The 24395-nt window shown below is 51.0% G+C and overlaps 11 protein-coding genes across 11 annotated transcripts; 7 read left to right on the top strand and 4 right to left on the bottom strand.

Moving 5' to 3' along the window:
• Positions 1–226: 226 nt before the first annotated feature.
• On the top strand, positions 227–2024 carry J4E82_008611 (uncharacterized protein; the record flags this gene model as incomplete). Its single annotated transcript, XM_051734842.1, has 3 exons — positions 227–458; positions 509–1194; positions 1242–2024. 3 exons carry the CDS (start codon positions 227–229, stop codon positions 2022–2024), a joined length of 1701 nt encoding a protein of 566 aa, XP_051585423.1.
• Positions 2025–2865: 841 nt separating this feature from the next.
• On the top strand, positions 2866–4759 carry J4E82_008610 (uncharacterized protein; the record flags this gene model as incomplete). The annotated part of the gene is made up of 5 exons (XM_051734841.1): positions 2866–2945; positions 3010–3099; positions 3159–3199; positions 3260–3831; positions 3908–4759. 5 exons carry the CDS (start codon positions 2866–2868, stop codon positions 4757–4759), a joined length of 1635 nt encoding a protein of 544 aa, XP_051585422.1.
• A 306-nt stretch (positions 4760–5065) lies between these two features.
• On the bottom strand, positions 5066–5801 carry J4E82_008609 (uncharacterized protein; the record flags this gene model as incomplete). The annotated part of the gene is made up of 2 exons (XM_051734840.1): positions 5066–5457; positions 5510–5801. 2 exons carry the CDS (start codon positions 5799–5801, stop codon positions 5066–5068), a joined length of 684 nt encoding a protein of 227 aa, XP_051585421.1.
• A 1488-nt stretch (positions 5802–7289) lies between these two features.
• On the bottom strand, positions 7290–8831 carry AP1M1 (AP-1 complex subunit mu-1; the record flags this gene model as incomplete). Its single annotated transcript, XM_051734839.1, has 5 exons — positions 7290–7370; positions 7417–7794; positions 7843–8329; positions 8386–8744; positions 8793–8831. The coding sequence occupies 5 exons, from the start codon at positions 8829–8831 to the stop codon at positions 7290–7292; spliced, it is 1344 nt and encodes a 447-aa protein (XP_051585420.1).
• A 2301-nt stretch (positions 8832–11132) lies between these two features.
• On the top strand, positions 11133–12140 carry J4E82_008607 (uncharacterized protein; the record flags this gene model as incomplete). The annotated part of the gene is made up of 1 exon (XM_051734838.1): positions 11133–12140. The coding sequence occupies one exon, from the start codon at positions 11133–11135 to the stop codon at positions 12138–12140; it is 1008 nt and encodes a 335-aa protein (XP_051585419.1).
• Positions 12141–13054: 914 nt separating this feature from the next.
• J4E82_008606 (uncharacterized protein) lies at positions 13055–14208 on the top strand (the record flags this gene model as incomplete). Its single annotated transcript, XM_051734837.1, has 2 exons — positions 13055–13212; positions 13269–14208. The coding sequence occupies 2 exons, from the start codon at positions 13055–13057 to the stop codon at positions 14206–14208; spliced, it is 1098 nt and encodes a 365-aa protein (XP_051585418.1).
• An 801-nt stretch (positions 14209–15009) lies between these two features.
• J4E82_008605 (uncharacterized protein) lies at positions 15010–15774 on the top strand (the record flags this gene model as incomplete). Its single annotated transcript, XM_051734836.1, has 2 exons — positions 15010–15243; positions 15346–15774. The coding sequence occupies 2 exons, from the start codon at positions 15010–15012 to the stop codon at positions 15772–15774; spliced, it is 663 nt and encodes a 220-aa protein (XP_051585417.1).
• Positions 15775–16745: 971 nt separating this feature from the next.
• J4E82_008604 (uncharacterized protein) lies at positions 16746–18568 on the top strand (the record flags this gene model as incomplete). Its single annotated transcript, XM_051734835.1, has 3 exons — positions 16746–17040; positions 17087–17335; positions 17391–18568. 3 exons carry the CDS (start codon positions 16746–16748, stop codon positions 18566–18568), a joined length of 1722 nt encoding a protein of 573 aa, XP_051585416.1.
• Positions 18569–18632: 64 nt separating this feature from the next.
• Positions 18633–19095, bottom strand: J4E82_008603 (uncharacterized protein; the record flags this gene model as incomplete). The annotated part of the gene is made up of 2 exons (XM_051734834.1): positions 18633–18848; positions 18937–19095. 2 exons carry the CDS (start codon positions 19093–19095, stop codon positions 18633–18635), a joined length of 375 nt encoding a protein of 124 aa, XP_051585415.1.
• Positions 19096–19529: 434 nt separating this feature from the next.
• Positions 19530–20754, bottom strand: J4E82_008602 (uncharacterized protein; the record flags this gene model as incomplete). The annotated part of the gene is made up of 4 exons (XM_051734833.1): positions 19530–19748; positions 19797–20528; positions 20580–20662; positions 20712–20754. 4 exons carry the CDS (start codon positions 20752–20754, stop codon positions 19530–19532), a joined length of 1077 nt encoding a protein of 358 aa, XP_051585414.1.
• Positions 20755–22462: 1708 nt separating this feature from the next.
• On the top strand, positions 22463–24256 carry J4E82_008601 (uncharacterized protein; the record flags this gene model as incomplete). Its single annotated transcript, XM_051734832.1, has 1 exon — positions 22463–24256. One exon carries the CDS (start codon positions 22463–22465, stop codon positions 24254–24256), a length of 1794 nt encoding a protein of 597 aa, XP_051585413.1.
• Positions 24257–24395: the final 139 nt, after the last annotated feature.

The raw sequence follows: 24395 nt of genomic DNA, 5'->3' as shown, positions 1-24395 counted from the left end.
CTACAGGAACATTATGTACGCTCAAGGGTGCGGCGATGGTGAATGTCAGAGTGGTTGTGCAGCAACCATGTTTTGGCAAGGGCGCTCGGAGGACGGGCATACTACTGGTAGCTTTGACAGGGGTCCTTCTTCACTAGCGACCCTGACCCCCGCCGTCATCCCGCAGCTGCCAGCCAAACCTCGTGCGCTTTGCTTCCGCCTTCACTCTCTCCATGTACCTTCAGCCATGGCGGGACTTCTAGAGCAGCTCGACGGGTCCATCTCCGACATACTGGCAGCCTGGAACATTTACACCACCCTCATCGCCTTCTCCATCGTCGGCTTTCTGGCCTTCATCATTTACGACAGCGCCGATGCCGACACGCACCCGCTGCTGCTCGCGAGACAAGCAGTGGCTTCCTATGTGAGGCAGCCGGGAGAATCGGCCATCTTCAGGTCTCCCGAGACTCCTCATGGTTGTATGTACGCCTCCCTCTATGCTGCTGCAGTCACTACTAACTTGGGATAGACCCTCTTCGTACCGGACTTGCCGTCAGACCTCCGGGCGCTCCCATGTACTCGGCCGGAAAGGATGGAGACCTTCGAGACATCTGGCGACGAGTCACAGGTGAAATTCCTCTCGAGAAGGGCGCCAAATCCAGCGGCACGGCAAACATCATGACCGTCTTCGGCAAGGAAGGCGTGACTGAGCACAAGGTCCAAGACGTTACCAAAGAGATTGCTATCCTTGGAAAACACCTGCAAGAGCGTGGCGCGAAAAGAGTTGCCATCTACCTACCTAACAGCCTCGAGTTCCTGGCCGCGCTCTTCGCTGGCGCCTTCTACGGTTTCACCCCCATCCTGATACCATACAACCAGCCACACCAGACTCTGGTCGACCTTCTTCGCCAGACAGGAGCCGACGCTATGATCGCCGAGGCGGGCTCCGTTCCTCTTTCTGAAGTTGGCCAGGGTGTGTCTAGCCTGCGTTCCGTCATCTGGACCGTAGAGAAGACAAGCAGGCACATGGACTGGAGCGAGGTGCCCGAAGGTATCGGTGGGAAGATCGACGTTGCCGTGTGGCATGAGCTTGTACAGGAACAGAAGAGCGCTCCTACAGCACTGCCTTCCACTTCCGAGAAGCCACCAAATGTTGTCTTCCTCTGGCAAGAAGCCGTTGGAAAGCCAGCAGAGGTCGTCGAGTTCACGCAGCAGGTATGACAAGACGGAGTATTGGTATATGCGCCTTCTAACAACAACAGAACCTGACTGCTGCCATTGGCGCACTGATCACATCTCTTCCTGCCTCGCACCGTCTTAACCCCTCGGACACATTCCTCCCTGCCGACGCCTTCACGCACTCTTACAGTCTGTGCCTAACATTGGCTGCTCTATTCTCTCATGCGACAGTCATCATCCAGTCTGTTGCTGGCCCCGGTGTCGACCTTGAACTGGCTACACGTTCCATCGCTCCCACGGTCACAGTCATCTCAGCCGAAACAGCTGCGAAGCTTCACAATTCTACCAAGACCTCAATAACCGGTGGCCCGCAGAAATTGGCACACTACCTCGAGACGCGCATGTTGACTGCTGGCCGCCTACCTACCGACAACCTTTTCACGAAGCTCAATGCACCCGCTAGAGCGGCCATCGGTACAACACCTGGGAAACTGCGTCTGGTCTTTGTGTCTGAGAGACAGGGCCTGAACACACCACCACTTAGCTCAGAAGACCTATCTGATCTGCGCATCTTCACCAAAGCGCGTGTGGTATATGCCTTGACCACTGCTAAAGTAGCTGGAGCTGTTGCACAGACGAACATCTACGACTATCGGAGAGGGGAAACCCCGTCTAATAAACACAGCCACTTCGGCGTACCTCTCAGCTGCGTGGAGATCAAGTTGAAAGACACGCCACAGCACAAGACAACAGACGATCAGACTGCTGGAGAGCTTGTTGTCAATGGCTCATCAGTTGTAGGTGGCGAGGTTCACCTAGGTGTGAATGCCACCATTCGAGACGATCATACTTTGGCCTATGTATAGCTAGGGTGCGTACAGCGACATTGAATATATGCCAGTCTCGAGAAACGTATCGCCACGAAGCATGTGCAATGTGATACAAACTCACCTTAGAGCTCGCGCATTCCCCTAATACGCGATCAGCTCAACAATAGTTCTCGTGTGCATGCAGACACGCGACTGACCATGCATCTAGACCAATTTGTGCGGCATGCATCCCAAGTGCCGACACATGGCTTGCTTCCTTGCCGCGTACCACTGACTATCCCGAACAGCGGTATCTCAATCAGGTGCAGTAATCCGCAAAGCTCCCGTCTTTCATACCATCTGCGTTATACTTGTGGAGAACATATCGTTCCTATCTTGTCGCGTGGGGATCGTCCCTCTGGGGTAATCTGAGCCGAAGCGCCACCGAAGCTAAACCTCAACCGACTGGGGTGCTTATCTGCACCTGCACGAGCGTCGAATGACAGCCTGCACGATCTAGCGACCGTCCCATTTCCCCAAGGACCGAGACCGTGGAATTCAGCCGCTAATCATGACAGCTTCTGGTGTGAGTGGTCCTACGCTGAGCAAAGGGCTGCGAGGAAGTGTTCAAGGCGTTCGCCTAGCTCAGCTGAACCCCTCCCCGGCTTGTCTCTATGCCATGGGTTGAACACAATGGTCAGGATTGTGGCGCTTATCTTATCGTGTTCTTGCCAGAGATATCGACGTAACGTCAATCCAGAATGGCCGCAGTTCGGAGATCTGCACCAAGACTGTGCATCATGCTAGAGGATAAAGAGGCGCTCGTGTCCGTCGCGCGAGAGGACTTCATCTCTACATCCTCCCCACCCTTGATTGTCGGCACACGGCAGGCTCCAAGATGCCGTTCATTGAGAAGCCGCATTGGACGCTTCGGGTTGAGCAACCTGAGAGTACATTTGCGATAGGCAATGCGCGATGGTAAGTTCGAGTTCGGTACGGAGATGCGCAATTATGAACATATGTACTAATTGATGCTACACAGGACAAACAAAGATCTTGACCCTGTCCCGAGGCATGCTAGGAAGTGGGGTGTTACAAGCTTCATCTCGTATTGGGTCTCGGATGCCTTCAAGTACGTATCCTCAAGAATATTGAACCCGACAACACATCAGATGCTAATACAACCCCCAGTGCTGCGACATGGCAATTTGCATCCAGTATCATTGCAATTGGTATTTCCCCCTACTCTGCAGTCTTGAGCTACCAATCAAACGTCTATTAACACTAATAAGGTCTTACATGGCGCGAATCCCTCGGCATAGTCGCCCTCGCCTTCTTCATCATCTCCTTCGTCATTGCTCTTAACGGTGCAATCGGTGTTCTCCACCATGTCCCTTTTCCCGTCATTGCCCGCGCCTCCTGGGGCTTCTGGGGCTCTTACATCGCCATTATCTCCCGCGCCATCCTCGCAATCTTCTGGTTCGCAATCCAAAACATGAACGGTGCAAACTCTGTTCGTGTCATGATTGGCGCCATCTGGCCGTCTTTCCTCACACTGCACAATGGCATTCCTGCGAGCCAAGGCATCGACACGGCGACTATGATCAGTTTCTTCATCTTCTGGTTGGGAAGCGTACCATTTTTGGTCATGCATCCAAACGAGCTGAGATGGCTGTTCATGGCTAAAAGCATTATTGTGCCGATTGCGTGGATTGCCATTCTGATCTGGGCTTTCGTGAGCACAGAGGGCGGCGGTGACATGTGGGATCAGAAGGCTACATTGACGGGAAGCGCGTATTCCTGGGGCTTCTTGTCATCGCTCACGAGTGTTATTGGAAACTATGCTACGTTGTCTGTCAACCAGGTAAGTTCTGTCATGGTCTTCTGATTACTACCGAGTGGAGTCTACACGGTCTTGAAATACTGACATAAGAATACAGTCTGACTTCTCCCGCTACTCACGCGTTTCCGTAAAATGGCAATGCATCTACGTCCCCTTTTTGCCCATAGTCTTCACCTTCATCGCCTTCATCGGAGTCGCCGCCACCTCAGCCGGCGCTGTCAAATATGGCACTGTGGAGTGGGATCCCATGGCCCTTATTTCGCACTGGGACAACCGTGCATGTCGCTTCTTCGCCGCTTTTTCCTTCGCCCTCGCCGCTCTCGGTGTCAACATCTCCGCAAACTCCCTTTCGGCAGCCAACGACCTGACAGCTCTTTTCCCCCGCTACATCAACATCCGTCGTGGCCAGTTACTTTGCGCCGTACTCTGCTGGGCACTTGTTCCTTGGAAGATCCTCGCGTCTGCTGGTAGCTTCTTGAACTTCATGGCTGCGTATGCGATTTTCCTGGGACCGATTGCTGCGATTATGGTAGTGGACTTTTGGGTCGTACATCGTGGCAAGTACGACACTCTGGCGTTGTATCAGTACCATGGTATCTACCGGTACACCAGCGGCTGCAATTGGCGCGCCATCGTTGCTTTTCTCATCGGCGTCGCGCCGAACATGCCGGGTTTTATTCAGTCCATTAACCCCAACATTGACGCTGGCGTGGGCGCAAGGCCGTATAGTTTCGGTTGGTTGCTAGGCTTCACTGCGACGGCCCTAGTGTATGCACTTTTGGAGATGGTAGTTGCGCCGCCGAAAGAAACGTTCATCGAGAGGGCGGTGTATCCGGATGAGATCTACGATGAAGCGGGTGTTGTGGATGAGGGCGTTAGTGTAGGCAGTGGAGAAGAGAACAGAACTGAGAAGACAGGATGGAAGGCTAAGATGAGTAGAATTTTGTAGACAACAAAGCCTTATGAAGGTTTGAGAGTTAGATGTAGCTAGTCCTCGTTGCATACGAGTAACATGAGAAACATGCCTACAGAAAAAATCTCAACCGACCTGTAATTCATTTCGAATGGTGAGCGAGTCAGATTTTACTTTTACCATACAGAATATCATTATGTGAGTAAAGAGGGTATACAACATCAAAGAGCGTACTTCGTCTCATGTGTTCCAACGCCATACCAATGCATGCTTGAACCACGAGTGACAAGTTCATCGACGATAGCCAACACAGCCGTCTCATCGTATTCGCGCATTCTCTCCTTACAAAGCAACGACAACTCCCATAAGCACGACACCAACGACAGCACCAATCTTCACCGTAGCCTTTTCACCAGCTCCTGTACTCGCATCGCCAGTGGTACTCGCACTCGCAGCAGCAACTTGCAGTCCGTACGCAGTCGTGGTAGCCGCTGTTCCATTAATCGTTGTGGTAACAACACTCGTTGCCGTCGTTGAAGCTGAACATCCGCTCCAGCTCGTCCATGGCGCAGAACTACTCCAGGGTCCAGCTGTCCAACCGGGCCAGTCTGATGGGGGGCATGCGCTGCCTCCCCACCATGCCGTCCAAGGGCCGTTGCGCCAGTCTGAACGAGTGGACCAGTCGCTGTATGGACCCCAGTTTGATGAGCCCCACGGGCCGGGGCCGTCGGGACCTGGACATTGGATTAGCAATTGATCTTAGGTTTAGATTGACGAGAGTATTACCTCCCCAGTGTCCGGGTCCTCCAGGACCACCTGGGCCGTGCGGTCCTCCTGGTCCCCAGGGCCCTTGGCCAGGACCATAACTGCCGGTCGGCCAAGGCGCCGCAGTGAGGGTCGATGGGATCTTGCCTTCGGAGAGAAGCGATTGGTAGATTGAAGACCATTTTGCCGGATCAGAAGAAGCCCATGGTGGACCGGAGCCGTACCAAGGGTCGGTCGACGTAGGGGCAGGTGTTGTGCTCTGCGCAACAATAGGCGCGACAAGCGCTGTGATGGCGGTCAAGGTGAACTTCATTTTGTTGGAATCGGTACCCGAGGGTTTGCTTTTCGTGTCCAAGGTAATGTTTTTGTTATGTTGTGAGAACGCGGTGGTAATCCAGAATATGTAGTGACTCGCTTTTGTGCAACGATACTAAGCCTTGTCACATCAAAGTCGCACCTGTCTTTCTAGCTCTGGAAAACGTTTCCACACGCGACACACCAACGTTCAAATACCCCAAGGCCCGACATACGCGGCCCATGAGCTCATTGGACGCTATCGTAGCTTACCATCCCCCTCCGTCATAGAGAAAGCGTCCGGAGGGGGCCCGCGAGGCTCAGCTGAGGATAGTCCACCAACTCCACACGCCTACACAGGATCGCCAGACTAAGACGAGCTGCAAAGAAGCGTATGATCATCAGAGATGACAAGCAACAACGCTTACAGGGCTTACGCGTCTGAAAAGCGTATGCGTGTGTGGTCTCGGCAGTCTTGCAGGTACGCAAGCGTCATTGGCATGGTGGTGATGCAGGGTCAAACCCTCAGCCTTGTGGAGTACGCAAACAGGCGAACAAAGCTTGAAGAAATGACTAGATTGGCTGATGCTGGATTGAGAAACATTCGATTGGATAATTGGGATATTGCAGGATGATCCTGTGGCTATAAACAGAAAGGGCGGCGTGAGACATGCGTGCGACGTGCTTTTTCGGAGAATGAGGTGGGGAGAAAACGCGGAGAAAGGTGCTGTGGTATCACCGGGCGTGCATATATCGGTTGTTGGCAATGCCTGCTTCGCAGCATCAGGAGAGCTGTGTAAGGCAACTGTCTTACAGATTGTTGGTGTTACTGGTTTTTATGAGTTGCGTATCTGATAATGTAGTGTACGATTGGAAATTGAGGTTGAGTGAGGACCATACTCAGACGTATGTTGTTGGAAGCTCGGCCGTCGATCGTCGGCATAAACGGAGACGCGAGCACCGATGCGATGCTTACTCTGACAACACCATCACTACTCGATTACACATAAGTACAAGTCGTGTGCGATGGTATACGCGTCCTGTTGATTCTAGAAGTGAGTACGTCGTAGTCGCGCTGACTCAGGATCCGCCAAGTGCAAACTTGCATGTTACATGCCGGGCATCACCTAACGATCCACCCAATTCCTTCATTTCAGTACAATCTACTGCGCTGATACAAAGTAGATATTGGAAGACATGTCAGTATTCGATGAACATGAGCGCGACAACGTACTGAACTGCACACGCACGGCTAATTTCTACCTGAGCAAAGTAGACTTTGTTGCATGTAACGAGTGTTGCTCGCGTGCCGTATGAGCGCAAGGCTTTCGCATACTTGGCCTTACGGACATTTCCAGTAACCTGCCACTTCACATCTCAGTAGTCCTGATCCGTTTTTATGGTTCACACGTCTCTCAAGAGCACACATTTTACAAGTCAGGGCACGGAGAATATGTGTTCCATGATCGTATTGGTATATTCTTCGGACTGGGCTTTGCATGTCCACTTAGTTCACGTCGGGTAATCGCACAGCGATGTCGCCCGATTGTGTAATGTATCGTACCCACGGCAGCGATGGGTATTGCAGCTGAATGCATGTCAGTGATCGTGCTTTTGGTTGCAAAATGGCTTACACTCACCTTAGGCTCGATGATCTTAAGATACCGCACTTGGATACCTGACGTGGTAAAGTACGGAATCTCGAACTTGACGTTGATGGGCCTCTTCGCCTTTCCGCCGCCAACACCGCCCATGCTGCCTCCGAAGCCTCCCATCATACCACCACCCTTCTCATCGTCACCACGTACTGATGGCAGACCAAGCTCGGCGCGCATGAGGAATTCCTTGCCGCCACCAAACTGTTTGATCTTCCATACTATGGATGAGGTCTCAGGCGCATAGTGGACGGTACCGATGTTTGTTCGGAAGCGAGGTGTGTCTGCGTCCTCGGGGACGGGTATCGAGATCTGCACGTTGTTCGCGGTGCTTCGTCGCTTAAACTGTGCTCGTGCCTACAACATGTCAGCCTACTAAATGCAGAATTTCAGCTGTTCGCCTACCTTCAACATGTACTCGATCCTGCTGCCTGAATGACTCTCCACTATACACTCTACCCAGATGAGGGGCTTGACTTGTGTGTTCAGTCGGTAGCTCATAAGCTCGAACTCGCCATCTGGCGGGATGAAGCTGATTGTCCGGTCGTTCTCGAATCTCGATAATCGCACACATTGGTGGAACTTGACATCCTCCATTTCAACAGCCTTTCCTCGTGTAGCCCTACCGGTGGTCTCGAACATGGCTTTGTCGTTCAGACCTAGTCGCAGCTCAGGCATACCAGATAGGTAGCACTTCATCTTGACAGCACCCAGAATCTCGGATCGTAGCACGCTGCCGGTCGCGGAGACGAGAAGGTTGAGTGATTCGATGACGTCGAGGAAGACTTCGTTCTTGCGGTATCGAATACCTTCGCTTCGCCAGCTGACGGCATTTGTGACTGCGATAGGTGGCCGTGCGATCTCGAGCTTGTGCGACTCTTGTGTAATGTATCTGCGCACACATGGTGTTAGTTTAAATTCGCATAAATGTTGAGAAATAGAGCATACTCTTGTAGAATCTTAGTCTCTGTGGTTTGTGGGTAGCCAAAGTCCATCATCTCATCGAGCAACTCGTAGATGACGACAAAGTTGTCTCTTATACTCTCTTCCTCGAGCTCCTTGAAGTACTCGGTAAAGACCTCGACGATCTTGTGGAGGAACAGGAGAATCTCGGCAGCATTGGTGTTTCGTTTGGTAAGGGCGAGTAGGTAGAGGTTGTTGTGGCGGATGTAGAGGTAGTTGATGCCTTCGCTGGAGAAGCATGGTGGGACTGCCGAGCTCTCGTCTTCGGCCTCGCTCAGCAGAATGGGGAATTTCTCAACGGCTGACATGGGGATGTCTCCCCGGTAGTTGCGCGCCAGAAGGGTCTAAGCAATAGTCAGTATGTAGCCTTTGCGGCGACTTGACCGCCATACCTTGCCCTTCAGGTCGAGAAAGAAGACCGCCGACGCCATTATGAGGGATTGTGGGTGCTGTAAAGGGTACAAGAGGAGTAATCAGCTATCGGGTCATGGTGCGCAAGGAAAGGGCGATCGAGGGGTATACGTGCTATGTCCTTGTCGCGTCTCGGTGATGCCAGAGTAATTGCGGCTCTTCCCGCCCCGCCAAGACCCTCCCGCCCACTAGGTCTTTCCGCTGCCCAACACCACCTTCATTTCCTCATGTACCACCTGCCGTACTTATACACCTAGTGAATCGCAACAGCATCTCAGTTGGCAATTGGTGTTAGGAAGGCAGCAATAATCGTGCCTTATCTGGATAGACTTTTACTCCCTCCTTCTCCAAAGACGAATTGGATCGTAGACGCGCACAAGACCACTGTCCCTCTACCCCATGGGGCAGACACGATCCGACTCATATGATATAGGTCACTACAGGATCAAGCCCTCTGTATCTGTATCAACCATCTTTCAACAACTCTGAGCGTGAAATCTGACCGCCCAAAGGGAGTGTAGAAGAACCTAACCGCCACACTTGGTGTCCTACTAAAACGTTCTGCCTCCAGACCCGACACCGTGTCATCGCGAACACTAGGATTCAGCCTATGAACATCAGCAGCGGTCTCTCAGAGCATTTCGACTGGAGTGGAGACTTCCTGTATCGAGACATGAATATATCGTTCAAGATCATTGACAGCCTGATCCGCGAAATTCGAATACTAGGACTTGACCGCATCACCGATTGACAGCACACACACACACACACACACCACAAGCCCCGATTATGTTGGATACTATTGTGGTGCTTCTTCTATCAAACTGGTCTAAAGCTGTAATAGACTTTTACAATCTCTTTACAAAAACCTACTGGTTTTCCACACTTACACACATACGATTTGGCCTGATTTTGGAGCTATAAACCTTACGGAGGATCGTCTTAAGCTATGCAACATCTACGAATCCATTCAACCACTAGCCTTCTACAAAGACCACCTATATAGCACGTCGTTTGAGGATCACATGGGCGACTTTCGTATCACCCGCGGGCAATTGGTGTTCTGCTGGATTTTGACCTTGACCAGGAGCTTCACGCCATCAAGACAGGCATTCATAAGTAACATCATGGAATTCAAGAACCATCTTCGGAGTTCTTGGAGCTGCAATGGGTCGGCCCGAAGATGCCCGTCACCGAGTTTTCAACGAAGATAGAGGGCCTATACAAGATGGAGTCGATGATCTTTGGCAGTGAGCTCAGTTTGGACGATTTACTGACTGTTTCATGTCTTTCACCTACTGTTGTGGATATCTTTAATGCCGGATTCACGCAGCTCAGGAGATTAGCTCTACGTGTCTATACTGTCGAACCGAGCTGTTTCCTAAGCCCCAATATCTTCCCAAGTGAATCGACAGCGCACGCAACTATGAAGAAAAGATAGGTCGTCTTGAGTCGCTTATGCTCTGGAGGGCTTGCATTGAGAAGTCTACGTTTTGGTTCCAGGCAGGATTGGCGTTGCAATTGTTGTATTAATCAGAGACAGGTGGCTCAGCACTGGCTGTGAATTAAGTCAGCATATTGTTTCCTCTTAGATGGGCTCACTAAGCCTTTCTACTAGCTAGTCACCTATATGCTTGATTCAGACGGCAATTAAATATTCTGAATCGCAACAGGCACCAATCACGTGCGGGGTGCAAACGGGCTGCCCCACTCACTCCCGAGGTCGCTTCTATACTTGCAGTGTAGCAAACGCCGTGACACTGGTCAACCTTCAATTCTGAACTTTTCAACTCCATTCCACTCTCGAAACCACTGATAGTGTTACGTCGCAAACCAACCTTGCGAGTACGCAATCATGGCGTCTGAAGCAGATGATTCGGTGCCACTGATAAGCCATGCGCCGGCAAGTGTAGCAGGTACGTTATAAGAAGGAGCTCGTTTTCTCCAAGTTGTCTCCTCTGGAACCGCGCTGTCGAAAGCGCCCTGGGGTTATTCGCTGTACTTCCCGATACTACAGTTGCACAATCTTACAAGTGCATGCCTTGAAAGCACCATTTCGAGCATAAGGGCACAACTCGATATGCCCTTGTCCCAAAAGACGCATTACCTAGTGCACCCGAAGTTTCCAACTTCTCAGCGTTTCGCTAACGATCGCAGTATATCGAGACGTTTGTTCACGGATTCGTAGCCTGCGAGACTTGCGCAAGTTCGGGCAGAGTCAAAAGAGCTCAGAGAGCGCATTTCCTCAAGGGCCTGTAGAACTTCGCAAGCTTGAACAACAACATTTTCCGAGTCCGCTTCATACCTCTCGTCTCGCAGGCATGAGTGATGTGGAGACTGATAAAGAAGCAAAAGCTGCACGAATATGGCTATTGGGTATGCTGGAATATCAGAACAGGTTCATGAGCCGTCAGCACGAGCTAGGGATGTTCAGACGCGCTATAGAAAAGCAGTTGAAAGGCCGGCAAGAGGAGTGGTCTGATCTGGAACGCCTCTACATGGCACTTACAGACCGTGATCTTGCGTCACCATTGGAGCGATTGCGTGCAGCATTCATGGTCGTGTTCCACCTCAACTATGTTGAACGTCAAGGAGATGTCATTAGAGCAGGCGCAAAACTGACCGAGCGTCTTCAGCATGCATCTGACATGGATGCTGAATTGTTCAAAACGCGCGAGGGTATCTTTGAGAGGACTCAGTTCATGGAAGTCGACCATTTTGCATGCGCCATTCCACTTTCTCTACTTACCCAAACGGCTGACAACGCTTCCATTATCGACGATAACGCTGGCTGCTGTCCAATCTGCCAAACCTCATACACTTCTCTTGCAGATCGCCCAATCGAAGAGCTGTTAGCCGACTATCCTGTACGAATCAAGCACTGTGGCCACATTGTTGGCAAAGCTTGTCTCGAGCAGTGGATGAGAACACCAAAGATTGAAGAGGCGAAATACCCATATCGCACGTGTCCGCATTGCCGTATCAAAATCGAAGGCGTGAAATCGCCTCCGGTGCCTGAGGGATTGTTGGATCATCTGAAGACCAACCGACGAGCCATAGAGACAGGACGAGAACTAATGTACGGGTATGATATGGATCCCGAAGAGCGTCTCAGCGCTGTCACCGCTTGTATGAGCGAAGAGATCTCCTGTATACAGCTGTTATCCAAGATCGAATGGACAGAGGACCAAAGGGAGGACAAGTGTATCTTAGAAGACAAGCTGGTGGGCCTGAGGAATGAGAGGTGGGCTTGGGGTTTCAGAGGAGACGGCATCTGGGCCAAGCTGAGAGCGGAGTGGATGGACAGCGGTGTCATCCGGGAGGGCTGAGGAGAACCATGATAGCGCGTCTGCACGTCGCCGAGCGTTTTTCGTTCCTTCGCTCCTGCTTACACTAATGTTCAGCGGAAGACATCAGAATGGACTCGGACGAAAATATGAGGATTTCGTGGGTGTCACGAAAGGGCCGAACTAGCTGCCCGTATTTGCTAGCTCTTAGCTTTTGAGGCAGTGCAAGTTCATGAGGCATTTTCTATCAACACATCTCAGCCTTTTCAAGCATCTATCAGGCTTCACGAGGAAGCCCGCTCGACTGCCAAGCATTGATAGATCGACGTACCAAATGTCAAAAACAACGCATCACGAGGGCGGACTTCCCCGCCTGCTCGAATATCGCGCACAGATTCGGGGCTGTCAAGCGTAGCTTCGTTGAAAACGGAGGTTTCGTGAAGACGCAACAGCAAACCAATCTACAGGTACACAATTGCTTGTTCATATAAAACTTCTGGGCCGAACGCGTTCTACATGCAGGACACGACGTCACGTGCCCCACTATGACCCTTCTTTTCTCCACGCTCCCCACGCTCTAGACTGCTCAACAGTTGCACGTTTGCGCATCACAATGATCTAGGCAATTGAGGCTGAGTGCATAAACCAATAAATTGTGGCGCGGGCAGTCCCTTGATTGGTTTCAGTTTATGCACGTCGAGAGGGCAGATGACGTAGTGGCTGTGATGGTCGCGTGTGCCGCCGCTTATGGCCACCTTAGGTGTTGCTGGGCATTGCTTGGCCTATGACGAGGTACAATTGATGTAAAAACAAACACGGGGCGCTCAACTATCATTACCACATCCCACGCGGAAACCCATTCATTCAAGAAAAATAACTAACAATGAGCGTTAACATTATCGACGTCGGTGTCAGCAGGGTGCGTAGTGTGTCCCTTGCATACTCCCGCCTTCTAGATGCCGCTTGTCCCGAGCAGCGACCGAGACTCTCCGCTAACATCTTCCCCACAGATTCTGGGGGCGCGACAAGACCAAGAAGATCGTTACATTACCCTCACACCAGGTTCGATCAAGTCACGGAAAGATCTCGCTCTCTTTGCTGTGTATGATGGCCAGTAAGTGCTACCGTGTATCATGAGGTAATGACTTCAGACTAACTTTGGGATCACAGTGGGGGTACGGCGACTGTTAACCACGTTGCGGAGCATCTCCATACACATCTCGAACACCATCTTAGCAACCCCAAGGCATCAAATACGGCCGAGTACAAACATGCCATTCAGCTAGCCCTCAAAGCCGTAGATCACGAACTCGACCGTGACAACCTCGACGGAGGCTCAACCGTCTCTCTTGTTCTCGTCGACACGAAGCAAAACTTGCTCATACAAGCCAATCTAGGCGACAGCCATGTCTTCTTCGCAGATCACGAACCACAATCTCCACAATCCTTATCGCCGCAATCCCCCTCACGGGTTGACTCCGGCACAAGTTCTTTGGGGTGGAACGTGGAGGCTCTAAGCGTGGAGCATGCGCCAGACAGCCCATTGGAGAAGAGAAGGGTAGAAGACGCAGGTGGCGAGATCAACTACCGATCCGGTATTGCACGCATCGGCGGCGTGAGCATGTCGCGCGCTCTAGGAGATTTGGATTACAAGAAGCCTCGCGTCAACCGTCTAGCAGGTCACGACCTTTCAGATCTGGCTGGCGTAGAAACAGGTCTTGCTCCAGGAAGGACTGCAATACACGATCTGGTATCAAACAAAGCGCATTTCACCGTTCGCACTCTCCATGGTCAGTCTCTTATACTGCTCGCTTCAGACGGCGTTGGTTCAGCGAAAGAGGCAGAGGAATGCACACGGCTAGCAGTCGACGGATGGCAGTCTGGGAAGGAGGCCAAGCAGATTGCCGACGAGCTGACTTCGAGGGAGGGCAACATGAAGGGTGCAGACAACTGTACCGTTCTCGTGGTTGTGCTGGATACAGAGAGCAAAGGACGCAGGAGTATAGATGGCGGAAGGAGGAGCATGGATATCGGCATGGAGGGCAGCGGATTAAGAAGAAGGAGACGATCAAGTATTGCCAGTCTGAAGGACTGGATACGAGACCGCTAGGTGTTCGGCATGATCCTGAAACTTCGCGCAGGAACTGGAAAAATCTTCAATTCGCTTAAAAGAAGCTGGAGTACCTAGGCCCGATTGGCCTGATATCATGTAGCAAAGGCGTTCCGGCTGAAATATGGTGGGCTCCATATCGTTCGATCACCATGACACCAGAATATCAATACCATCAGTAATACGCTGAGCATTGAGCAGCAGTACACGATCTTGAAACGCCGCGAATAATCATCCAGACTGCTTCCAATACTATCCGCCCATGTGAACCAGTTACACTCTCCGTTTACCAGAATATCACGATATAGAACCTGCCGTCCGCCATGTCGTTGCATTGTTTCCCCGACCTCATCGCTGTTCGCATCACACTTCCTCCTGATCCCAGCCTCCCCAAAAAGAGCCTCCAACGAAGCCTCTGCTTTATCCTTCCTTTCATATTTACTATGCTCAAGAGCTTCGCAGGCTTCTACAAGACGATTGCTGCTTTTGCTGCGTTGGAAGTGGCACCGAGAGGTAATGTTTGTTGTCTCGATCATAGCTCGCAGTATTATGGGTAAACGAAGCGTAGGGTTGAGATCCTGACGTAGCAGTAGATACAGCTGTCAATGGTACGAGTGGTGAAGCAAGGCCTGACCGCGCGAACAGCATTGTGTTGACACTCGATCCATAGTGAAGCCTACCCTTGCAGCTCTCGCTCTCATACGAGAAAGTACCTTCACAAAAAGCCTCCCTCTTTCACTTTTCCAAATAATCCTCTCTCCGTTAATTTCTAAGCCACACACTCTCTGTTTCTGCTCTAGAATGGCAAAGGACCAAGACTATGAGGCAGCCGTCGAGAAGGGCACTAAGCTGTTGCAAATGTTGACCAAGAAGACCAAAACGTCCATTGAAAGCGCATTCAAGCACACGAAAGAACTAGCCCAGCATGGCTATTACCTGGAGACCAACCAGACTAGCTTCGAAATCGAATGTACCGCCAGAGCGCTCCGCGACCTGAACGTCAACCACAAGATGATATATGATGGAGGAGAGAACGTCAGGACACATCATCAACATGGAGTGTATACAGCAGAAACAGATGAGTAAACGGTACGCCACAGCTTATTGTAAGGTTGGACATGTGCTAACAAGCCTCAGACAATACGTGGATACTTCTCTCAAGTCAGCAACCCGAGCGCTGGCGTTCTCATTGCGGATACCAATCTCTCACCTTCCCATGCAGCAGCTTTTGACGATGCTGGAGACAAAGGATATATTGATTTACCATTACTGCGCCACTGGTCAGACGTAGCTTTCCTGCAATATCTCTCCTCTTTCCACTCTCCACTTGTCCAGCCCATATCGCTTAACTATATCTTCCGCATTCAGATTCAGAACTCCGAGACCCTCTTAGTGCTCAATAAGATTATCAAGATGCATGGTCGTAGCATGTACGAACTTTGGCCCGGTATTACATTCGATATACAAAGTGAAGAGGGAAAGGCTATCCTTGGAACTCCACATGGGAGTGGCGTTGCATGGATGCTCATCCAACACAGCAAAGCATTGAGAGAGAGAACAATTTAAAAGGTAACGATCTTCTATGCTCCAAAAAAGGATGATTTGTTTAGGTGGCCAAGCTTGCTATTTTGGATTGTGTAGAGTTGGAGTCAGGCGAGGATAGTGCGCCTTCAATCCCCTTCTACTGAGCTGCCTAAATTGGAGTTTAGATGGTGCGGTACTGTGCTTTTATTATTTTCACTTGACGGCTAGTTTCGGGTGTCAAAATACAGGAGATATACACTAAATTCGTGAACTGATGGTTCAATTGACATCTCGAAGTCGCCGGGAATGACGACGGGAGCGCGAATGAGCCGGGTGCTGGTCTGAATAATCGCAGGTTCGCCTGCAGTATGCTGGGTTTCGTAGCTATGACAGTTTCAACACAATGGATCGTGAATCGAGAGTATCTCAACGTTTTTCGGGTGGTTGCCGATGTTGATGGAGAGGGACAATTGAAGGGCGCTTTGTTGTTCCGCCCAATGGACTCTGGCGAGGCTTGCTGATGGCAGGGGAGCGAAGCGAGACGCACCCCGCAAAATCCCGCGTCACCCTTAGTGGGAAAGCTTCACACCTCTTTTCTCTTCGAAACTTGCCTCTTCGTGCATTCTCCACATCTAGATATTTCCAACTTACCTGCTGCTATAATCAAATGGAAGTTTTTATGTCTCTAGCAAGCAATGCATGGCAACACCAATCTCAACGACGCGAGCTGCGTACCACCCTCAATCTGAATGCATACACGGGATGGCTATGACGCCCTTACGTTTCCTAGCTGCAGAGCTGGGTTGTATGCCTCGGCCCCGCGTAGTAAAAAGCATCTTTGTTTGGACGAAACCCTCATGGATGCTGCAGCGTAATGCACGCCAAGCTCGACATGGCTTGCAACGAAAGTGACTACCATTTTGACCTCGGGTTCGCGCCTGCTAGCCATCGAATTAGTATAAAGAGCATGGGAAGCTGATTTGTGGTAGTAGTAAGGACTTCGTAACATCAGCATGTTTTTGTCTTCTGCGTCCAGCCTCATTGGCCTCGTGCTTGTTTCTCTTAGTCCAACTGCAACTTGGGCAGACTATACCCCTGACAGTGAGGTACCAACAGCGACTATTGATGCCGGAGTGATAATCGGAAAATCTACTTCACTTCCCTACGCACTTGGGCCAGTGCATCAATATCTTGGTGTCCCATTTGCATCACCACCAGAAAGGTTCTCTCCACCACAAGCTGCCGTACCTTTCCAAGAACCGGTCAACGCCACAGAATTTAGGCCAGCATGTATCCAACAGTTTCGATGTATGGGAGATTGATTAAACTTATTGAGATACGCTAATGTCGTTAGACCCTTTGTCGAGCTCGCAGTTTACACAAGCTGTCTTCAACAACCCACCACCCGAGGAATCGGAGGATTGCCTATACCTCAATGTCTATGCCCCAGCGACTCCGCCAGGTGGTGCTGGGCGAGCTGTGATGTTTTGGATTTATGGCGGCTCACTCCAATTTGGTAATGCTGGTCAAGACACATACGATGGAAGCAGTTTCGCTGCCTATGAAGATGTCATCGTAGTGACAACTAACTACAGAACGAATGGTAAGATGCTACCAAAGCTTTGAAAACGCCTTCTCCCCTTTCTAACAACATACAGTGTTCGGCTTTCCTGCTTCACCGGAACTGCCACTAGCGGCACGCAATCTCGGCTTTCTGGACCAACGTTTTGCTCTCGACTGGGTTCAGCGCAACATCCACGCTTTCGGTGGCGATGCTTCCAAAGTGACCATTTTTGGAGAAAGTGCGGGTGCTTTCTCGATTGATGCTTTACTGACCAGCTTTCCGAAGGGTAGTTCGCCGCCGTTCCGGGCTGCCATTCTCCAGAGTGGGCAATATAGTTATCGCGTGGCTCCTCAAACCTCAAGCATACCTGCTTGGAATAATCTGACAGCGACACTCGGGTGCCCGGGTACACATGAAAGCAACTTGACTTGTGTGCGGGCCGCGAATGCAACGGCTGTTCGCAACATCATCAACCAGAACTCTCTCGTGTTTAATCCAGTGGCTGATAACACCACGTTGGTATCAAATCCAGCGGCACGTCGCCTGAGTGGAGATATTGCACACATACCAGTATTGGGAGGCACGAATGCACAGGAAGGGCGTGTCTTCCAAGTTGGACAAACCAATCTTACCGCCTACGTCCAGGCGACCTTTGGAATCCTCGCCCCAGCACTCATTCCTGAGATTGAAGCTGCATACCCAATTGGAAGTAATGGCCTTAGCAACGACTATGATGTGATCTCACAGATCTCTACTGAGATCACATTCCAATGTCCACAAGCACTATGGGCTAACGCGACAGCCTCCGTTGGCATTCCTACCTGGCGCTATTACTACAACGCTTCTTTTGTCAATACGCAAGCGTACCCACAGCTCGGCGCATACCACGCCTCCGAGATTCCTCTTGTGTTCCGTACGTACGAACGCGCAAATACAACGACGCAAGAATACGCTCTCGCACAGTTCATGCAGAGCACCTGGGCCAGATTCGCGAAGAACCCGTACGCTGGGCCAGGATGGAATGCGATCGGTTCTGGAGCTGAGGGTAGTGTTCTGGTCGGCGCCTATGATCTCGTCATGGGTGGACTATACCAAGACCAGAATGCTACTGTGATAGAAGGGGATTGGAGTTTGGGTGTCCTTGGCGACGTTGGGAATGTACGAGGAAGTGGTGTTACTGTGTTGCCACAGTCTGGTCTCGATTATAGATGCAGCCTCTTCAGGCCAATCTTTGAGGCTATTGTAGGTGCACAAGGCATACCTAATGTCTAGGAAAGAGCCTGTACCTTAAGTCTAATGAAACATGCAAGCCAACCAGATGCCTGTATCTGACTACCTATCGCCCAGTACTGACTTGCCCAACGTCTACTCCACTTCGATCTGCCTCACCACCCTCGTGTACGCTCTTCTCTATACTATCGATCAAACTTTCGCTTCCTGTCTTTTGTCCCACACTGCTGCTCCCCTCGTACTCTTGCTTAGTGTTCTGCGTCACGTCTTCTCCGCGGCGTTGCTCCGAAGTGCCTGAGGCGTTTTGCTGGCCTGGTGCAGACTACGATTGTAAGTATCCTGTTGACAGAATATTGTTCTTCATGCAGGACATACGTGATAAGAGATGGCATAATGGGTGGAAAGCTTACCTTATCCGCTGGAACGCTCAAGCCAGCAGGGTCTGTTGACCCACCCGTCTTGAATGGAACGCTTGAATCACCTTTGAAAGTTCCGGCAGTGTCTTCACCAGAGTTGACTGGGTTTCTAGGTTGAGTGTTGGAAGATTCTTGGCCTGTCAAGGAGGACATGATGGTGGTCTTCTAAATGAGGTTCGTGAAAAGGGTTTTGTTGTGCAATATAGCTCCTTGATGAACGGGTTCGTGAGTCTAATCCAGGGTCGAAGCGTTGGATATTCGACTGACCGTGGTAGTTGGTCGAGAAGTAATTTCGTAGGATAGGGTACCTGGTGATCATGGGGTGGATTCGACGTCATCGTGACTCAAGATGGGGATGTTGGTGTCCATAGTGGCGACAGGGTCTCTAGTTTCAACACGAAACCTACGCGTGAGGTCAGCAATCTAGCGAAACTGCTTTCTTCCGTGCACCATGCCATTGCTCGATAACCGCGCTACTGCAGGGCTTGGGTATGCGTAGATATGCACTTTGAGACTGCTGGGGACATTATTGTGTTCCATGCGGAGGATGCTTCCTTCGATTAAATATTCTATACAGTCTAACATTTCTATAGCTTGCTCTTGCCGATGCCCCATACCTCAGCCTGAGGGTTGTTCGACTTCTTGTTTATTGAAGCGCCTTCAGCGACAGGCTTCTCTCCATCCTCAATGAAGAGCGTTTGGTTCTGCTTCATTGTCTCGACAGCTTCTCGTTCGATACGGTTGAGGAGCTCTTCGTTGGTGGGGATGTCGTGGATAAGGCCGATTACTTGGCCAGCGGTCCATACCTAGGTTTATCAGTTAGCCGAACTTTGGAGGAGAATTGTAGCACTTACACCAAAGTCCTTGTCTCCGTTCAAGAATACTTGACGTCCTCGCTTTCCGCTTACAAATTCAGCGACCTCCTCGAACTTGCCGGTTGTGCTGGTCTTCTCGACGTCCACGGCCTGGAGCGCGACCTTGTTTGCGAAAAGTCGCGATGTGTTCTTCCAACGCCGAAGGACAAGAGCGGTGTCGGTTTCTTGTGCGTCGACGATGGCCTGCTTGATGTTGTGGTGGATGGGTGCTTCGACAGTGCACATGAAGCGCGTACCCATGTTGATACCACAGGCACCGAGAGCCAGCGCGGCGGCCAAACCCTGACCGTCTGCGAAACCTCCCGACGCGATGAATGGAATACCACCCAGCGACTGCCTGGCTCTGCTGAGCAGGATGAAGTTGGTAATGTCTGTCTCGCCAACATGTCCAGCGCATTCGAAGCCGTCAATGGACAGGAAGTCAACGCCAAGCTTGACCGCAGACTGTGCGTGTCTGATGGTGGTGCACTTGTGCAGGATGATAGTGCCAGCAGCCTTGAGCTGCTTGATGACTGGTCCAGGGCTGTTTCCCGCCGTCTCAACAATATTGATCTTCTCCTCGATAATAACGCGAGCGTATGCGGCATAGTCCGGGGGAACCATGGCAGGGAGGAGGGTCAGGTTGACGCCAAAAGGCTTGTTGGTCATCGTTCTGCATCGTCGGATCTCTTTGCGCAGGTCTTCGGGTGTGGGTTGGGTGAGAGCGGTAAGCTATGCTATCGTGAGACTGTGTTTGAATGTGTAATGGAGTGCCAGACGTACTATGCCCAGTCCTCCAGCGTTGCTGACAGCGGAAGCAAGCTCAGCGTATCCGACCCATTGCATACCACCCTGAACAACGGGCACTGTCTAAGTGTCAGCTACTCGCTCTCCATGTTGCGCCAGTGGAGTTACCTCTGATGCCGAGGGCTCTGGTGAGCTCAGTGTTGAAAGGCATTTTGACTGTAGTCTATGGGAAAACGGGTATCTAGAGGTGAATGTACGAGTGAGAGCTACGCCTAAAACTCGAGATGAGAATATATCTGACACTCGGACGCGCGACGTTGCGGCCGTTCGCGCCGGCTGGGGGCATGTCATTCGTGTGGGGAAGCCATGTGCCTCGGTAACTCCAGAGCCGCGACGCCAAACACAGGTGCGCGTCGGTCGGCTGATTAGTCTTGCACAGACCCTTTCGCCGAATGATTCGGTGTCGCCGAGTCGCTCGTGATTGTCTGCGACAATGTTGATGTACGTGGAGCTGTGCGTCTGTTGTGCAAAGGCGACGATGAGGGGGAAGCATGTTACCGCAACGGAACTTGCCGTTCCCCAGGCATTTTCACATGTGTCTTGGCAGTCAACGGTTACTTCAACACCACTGTCCGCGCACTCATCCATCAGAAGCAAACATCAGCAGATGAATCATAATTCACTCGTGTATGTTTTGAACGCATCATCGGATATCACAGAAGCCCATACTCCGTATTTACACTAAAGAAAGAGTACATCGCAGTCCGTCAGTTTGTTCATTCATGTTTGGCGACTGCTCAAACTATTTGCTTAATTTTCTCACTATGACAACCAGTCAAAGATTTTCGACATAACCCGCTCGACTTCTGATGACAACCTGCAGTCGAGGACGACCCTCTATTCCCTGTACAAACTCCAAGGCGACCCCGCGAGGCATTCCCTAGATCTCTTACGTATCCTTTCCAACGTGCAGTTACCGCCTATCGTTTGCAATTGATCGAGTTCTAGCTAACGAGTATTGCTAAATCGCGGCGACTCCAAGCATGATGCCGACAATGAAACGATCATTCTCAAGAGCAGCGAGGTGTGAGGCTTCAATCATCTTGCATCGCTTCACGGCGTACATCACGTCACCATATTCCCAACCACTGTCGAGCCTCAGTCCAAGCTGTCATCGACATGTTCAAATGGCGATACTGGAGAGCCGGTGGGAGGCGGACATGCGATACGACCTTTGTGTGAAACTGACCTCACAGCTACTTCGCGCTCATGGCAGGCTTTCTTCTTGACAGTAGCGACATGCCAGTGTTTATTAAGTCTGCGGACTTAACCGAATACCCATCACGCAATACGATCGAATATTACACCTACTGGCTTGTGCAGGATAGCTCAGTACAAGCTATCGCATTCTCCCGAGTATCTTGAGATGGTGAACAGGTGGTAAAAGAGTAGAGAAAATGGACGAGCTTATGGGTACTTGGACTGCTTCCAGACCATGTGGTTCCTGGTTAAGACTATTGGAAATCTTCCAGCACATCTTCCAACGAGCCTATAGGAGCTAAGCACCGCCGTCCGGATGGCGGCGTTAGGACGACTTGTACATTCTTCATCCAGAGCTTGCTCAGTGACGGTATCGTACCGAACGCATCATGATCGATATTCAGCTTTTCCTCAGAGGGGTGGGCTCGAGAAGAGTACCTGATAGGGCTGTTGACCCCGACAATTAGGCAAGCCTAAGCTTGGCAATGACGTAACGAGCCAATGACATATCTTGCGATCCACTGCATGCACACAACTCGCTACGGAGGTTTTGGGAGGCCTACTTTCTCGGGGTCTCCACATACCCCAGATATATAGACCGTGATGCCGCGCCAGGGGCACCCGAGTTGAGTTTCATGTTCCGATTCCTATGACGCATCATGTTTTGGTTATCTATTCTCGCTGCCCTAGCCATTCGCGCTGACTGCGCATCCGAGACATACGATTATGTTATAGTTGGGGGAGGTCCAGCAGGCCTGCTTGTGGCAAACAGACTATCCGCCGACCCCGATGTTACTGTTGCAGTCATTGAAGCTGGAGATTCCGCATACAACAATCCAAACGTCTCCTACGTGCCAAAGTCGATTTTAGAGTATGGCCTTTTCATAGGCACATCAATTGACTGGAAGTATATGACTGCGCCTCAAAAGTATGCGGGGAACAACAGCTTGAACTACTGGGCAGGGAAGGCGTTGGGAGGTAGCACTACGATCAATGGAATGACATATCTGCGCGCCGAGAAGGACCAGATTGATGCGTGGGAAGAACTGGGAAACGAGGGTTGGAACTGGGATGGTATGCTGGAGTATTTCTTGAAGCAAGAGGGATTCGAAGAGCCAAGTGAGGCATTAAAGAAGAAAGGCGCGATCTACAAAGATGATGCACATGGAAAAGATGGAGAGCTTGCCGTGGGCTTCACCCCTTACCTCATTGGCCAAGGATTCGTCGACATACTTAAAGAGACTTCTGAAGCCCTCGGTCATCCTTACAACACGGATGCGAATGACGGTAACATGCGTGGTTTCAACACCTGGCCTATGACGCTGAACAGTACCGGACCAATAAGGGCAGATGGAGCAAGGTCTTTCTACTTTCCTATCGCATCACGGCCTAATCTCCAGGTCTTTTTCAACACCACGGCTGCACGCATCATCTGGGATGAAGAACAGTCAGCGACGTCTGAAGTGGTTGCTTCAGGTGTTGAGGTGATTGATGCTAAAAACGCCACCCATACCATCAGCGCTTCGAAGGAAGTCGTTGTTGCAGCTGGTTCGATTAGATCACCAGCATTTCTTGAACACTCTGGCGTTGGTAATCCTGCCGTACTTGATCCGCTCGGTATTAAGACAGTCAATCCACTTCACTCTGTTGGATCGAATCTGCCAGATCAACCACAGAATGGGATTGCGTATAACTCGTCCACAAACTGGACGGGTTACCCTACCTTCGTTACATACCCAACAGCTTCCGACCTGTTCGGAGACGAACTACCAGCTCTCGTGGATGAAATCCGGGCCAATCTGAGTGCATATGCAGAAGCAATCGTCGCAGACTACCCGCCCAACACCATATCCGTCGAGACCCAAAAACAGCTCTTAGAGCACCAAGTAGATTTGGTATTTGATCCAGCAAGCACGGTTCCGTTAGCAGAGATCCTATGGGCCCCAACAGACCACCAGATCATCGCACAGCTCTGGAATCTGATACCACTTTCTCGAGGCTCAATACACATCCAGTCGACAGATGCAAACTCGCCGCCAAGTATCGATCCAAATTTTCTGCAGTTGCCCATCGACATGTATGTGCAAGCTGCTGCTGCGATCAGTATACGCAAACATTTCGCAACCTTACCGCTCGCGGAGCACACTATAGGTGAAATCTCGCCCGGTTTCCAAGCAGTACCTGAGCATGCAAGCTGGAGGGATGCAGCATGGGATACTTGGATCAAGAAGTCTTTGGGTGGTAATTCGCATCCCGTGAGTACTTGCGCAATGCTGAGCAAGAACTTGGGTGGTGTGGTAGATATGGAAGGCAAAGTCTATGGAACGCACAACGTCCGGGTCGTCGATGCCAGTGTCTTTCCAACGCAAATCTCGGGGCACCTAAGTGCCAGCGTCTATGCCATTGCCGGAAAGCTCGCCGATGCGATCATCAGGGCGCAGTCAGGTAGATAGACAACGACTTCCATAAAAGCAATGTATCTTTACAGCGCCTGCATACTCCAAGTGGCAGGCGTTATCCGCTCGCGATCGAGTGTGCTGCTGCACCCTACTTTTCTATCTCAGGCAGCCGTGTCGTAGTACTGTTCACCAT

This window comes from Alternaria postmessia (genome assembly GCF_024291825.1).
Source record: "Alternaria postmessia strain BMP 2775 chromosome Unknown scaffold_71, whole genome shotgun sequence".
NCBI classification, from domain to species: Eukaryota; Fungi; Ascomycota; class Dothideomycetes; order Pleosporales; family Pleosporaceae; genus Alternaria; species Alternaria postmessia.
This window is presented reverse-complemented; position numbering and strand designations above follow the sequence as displayed.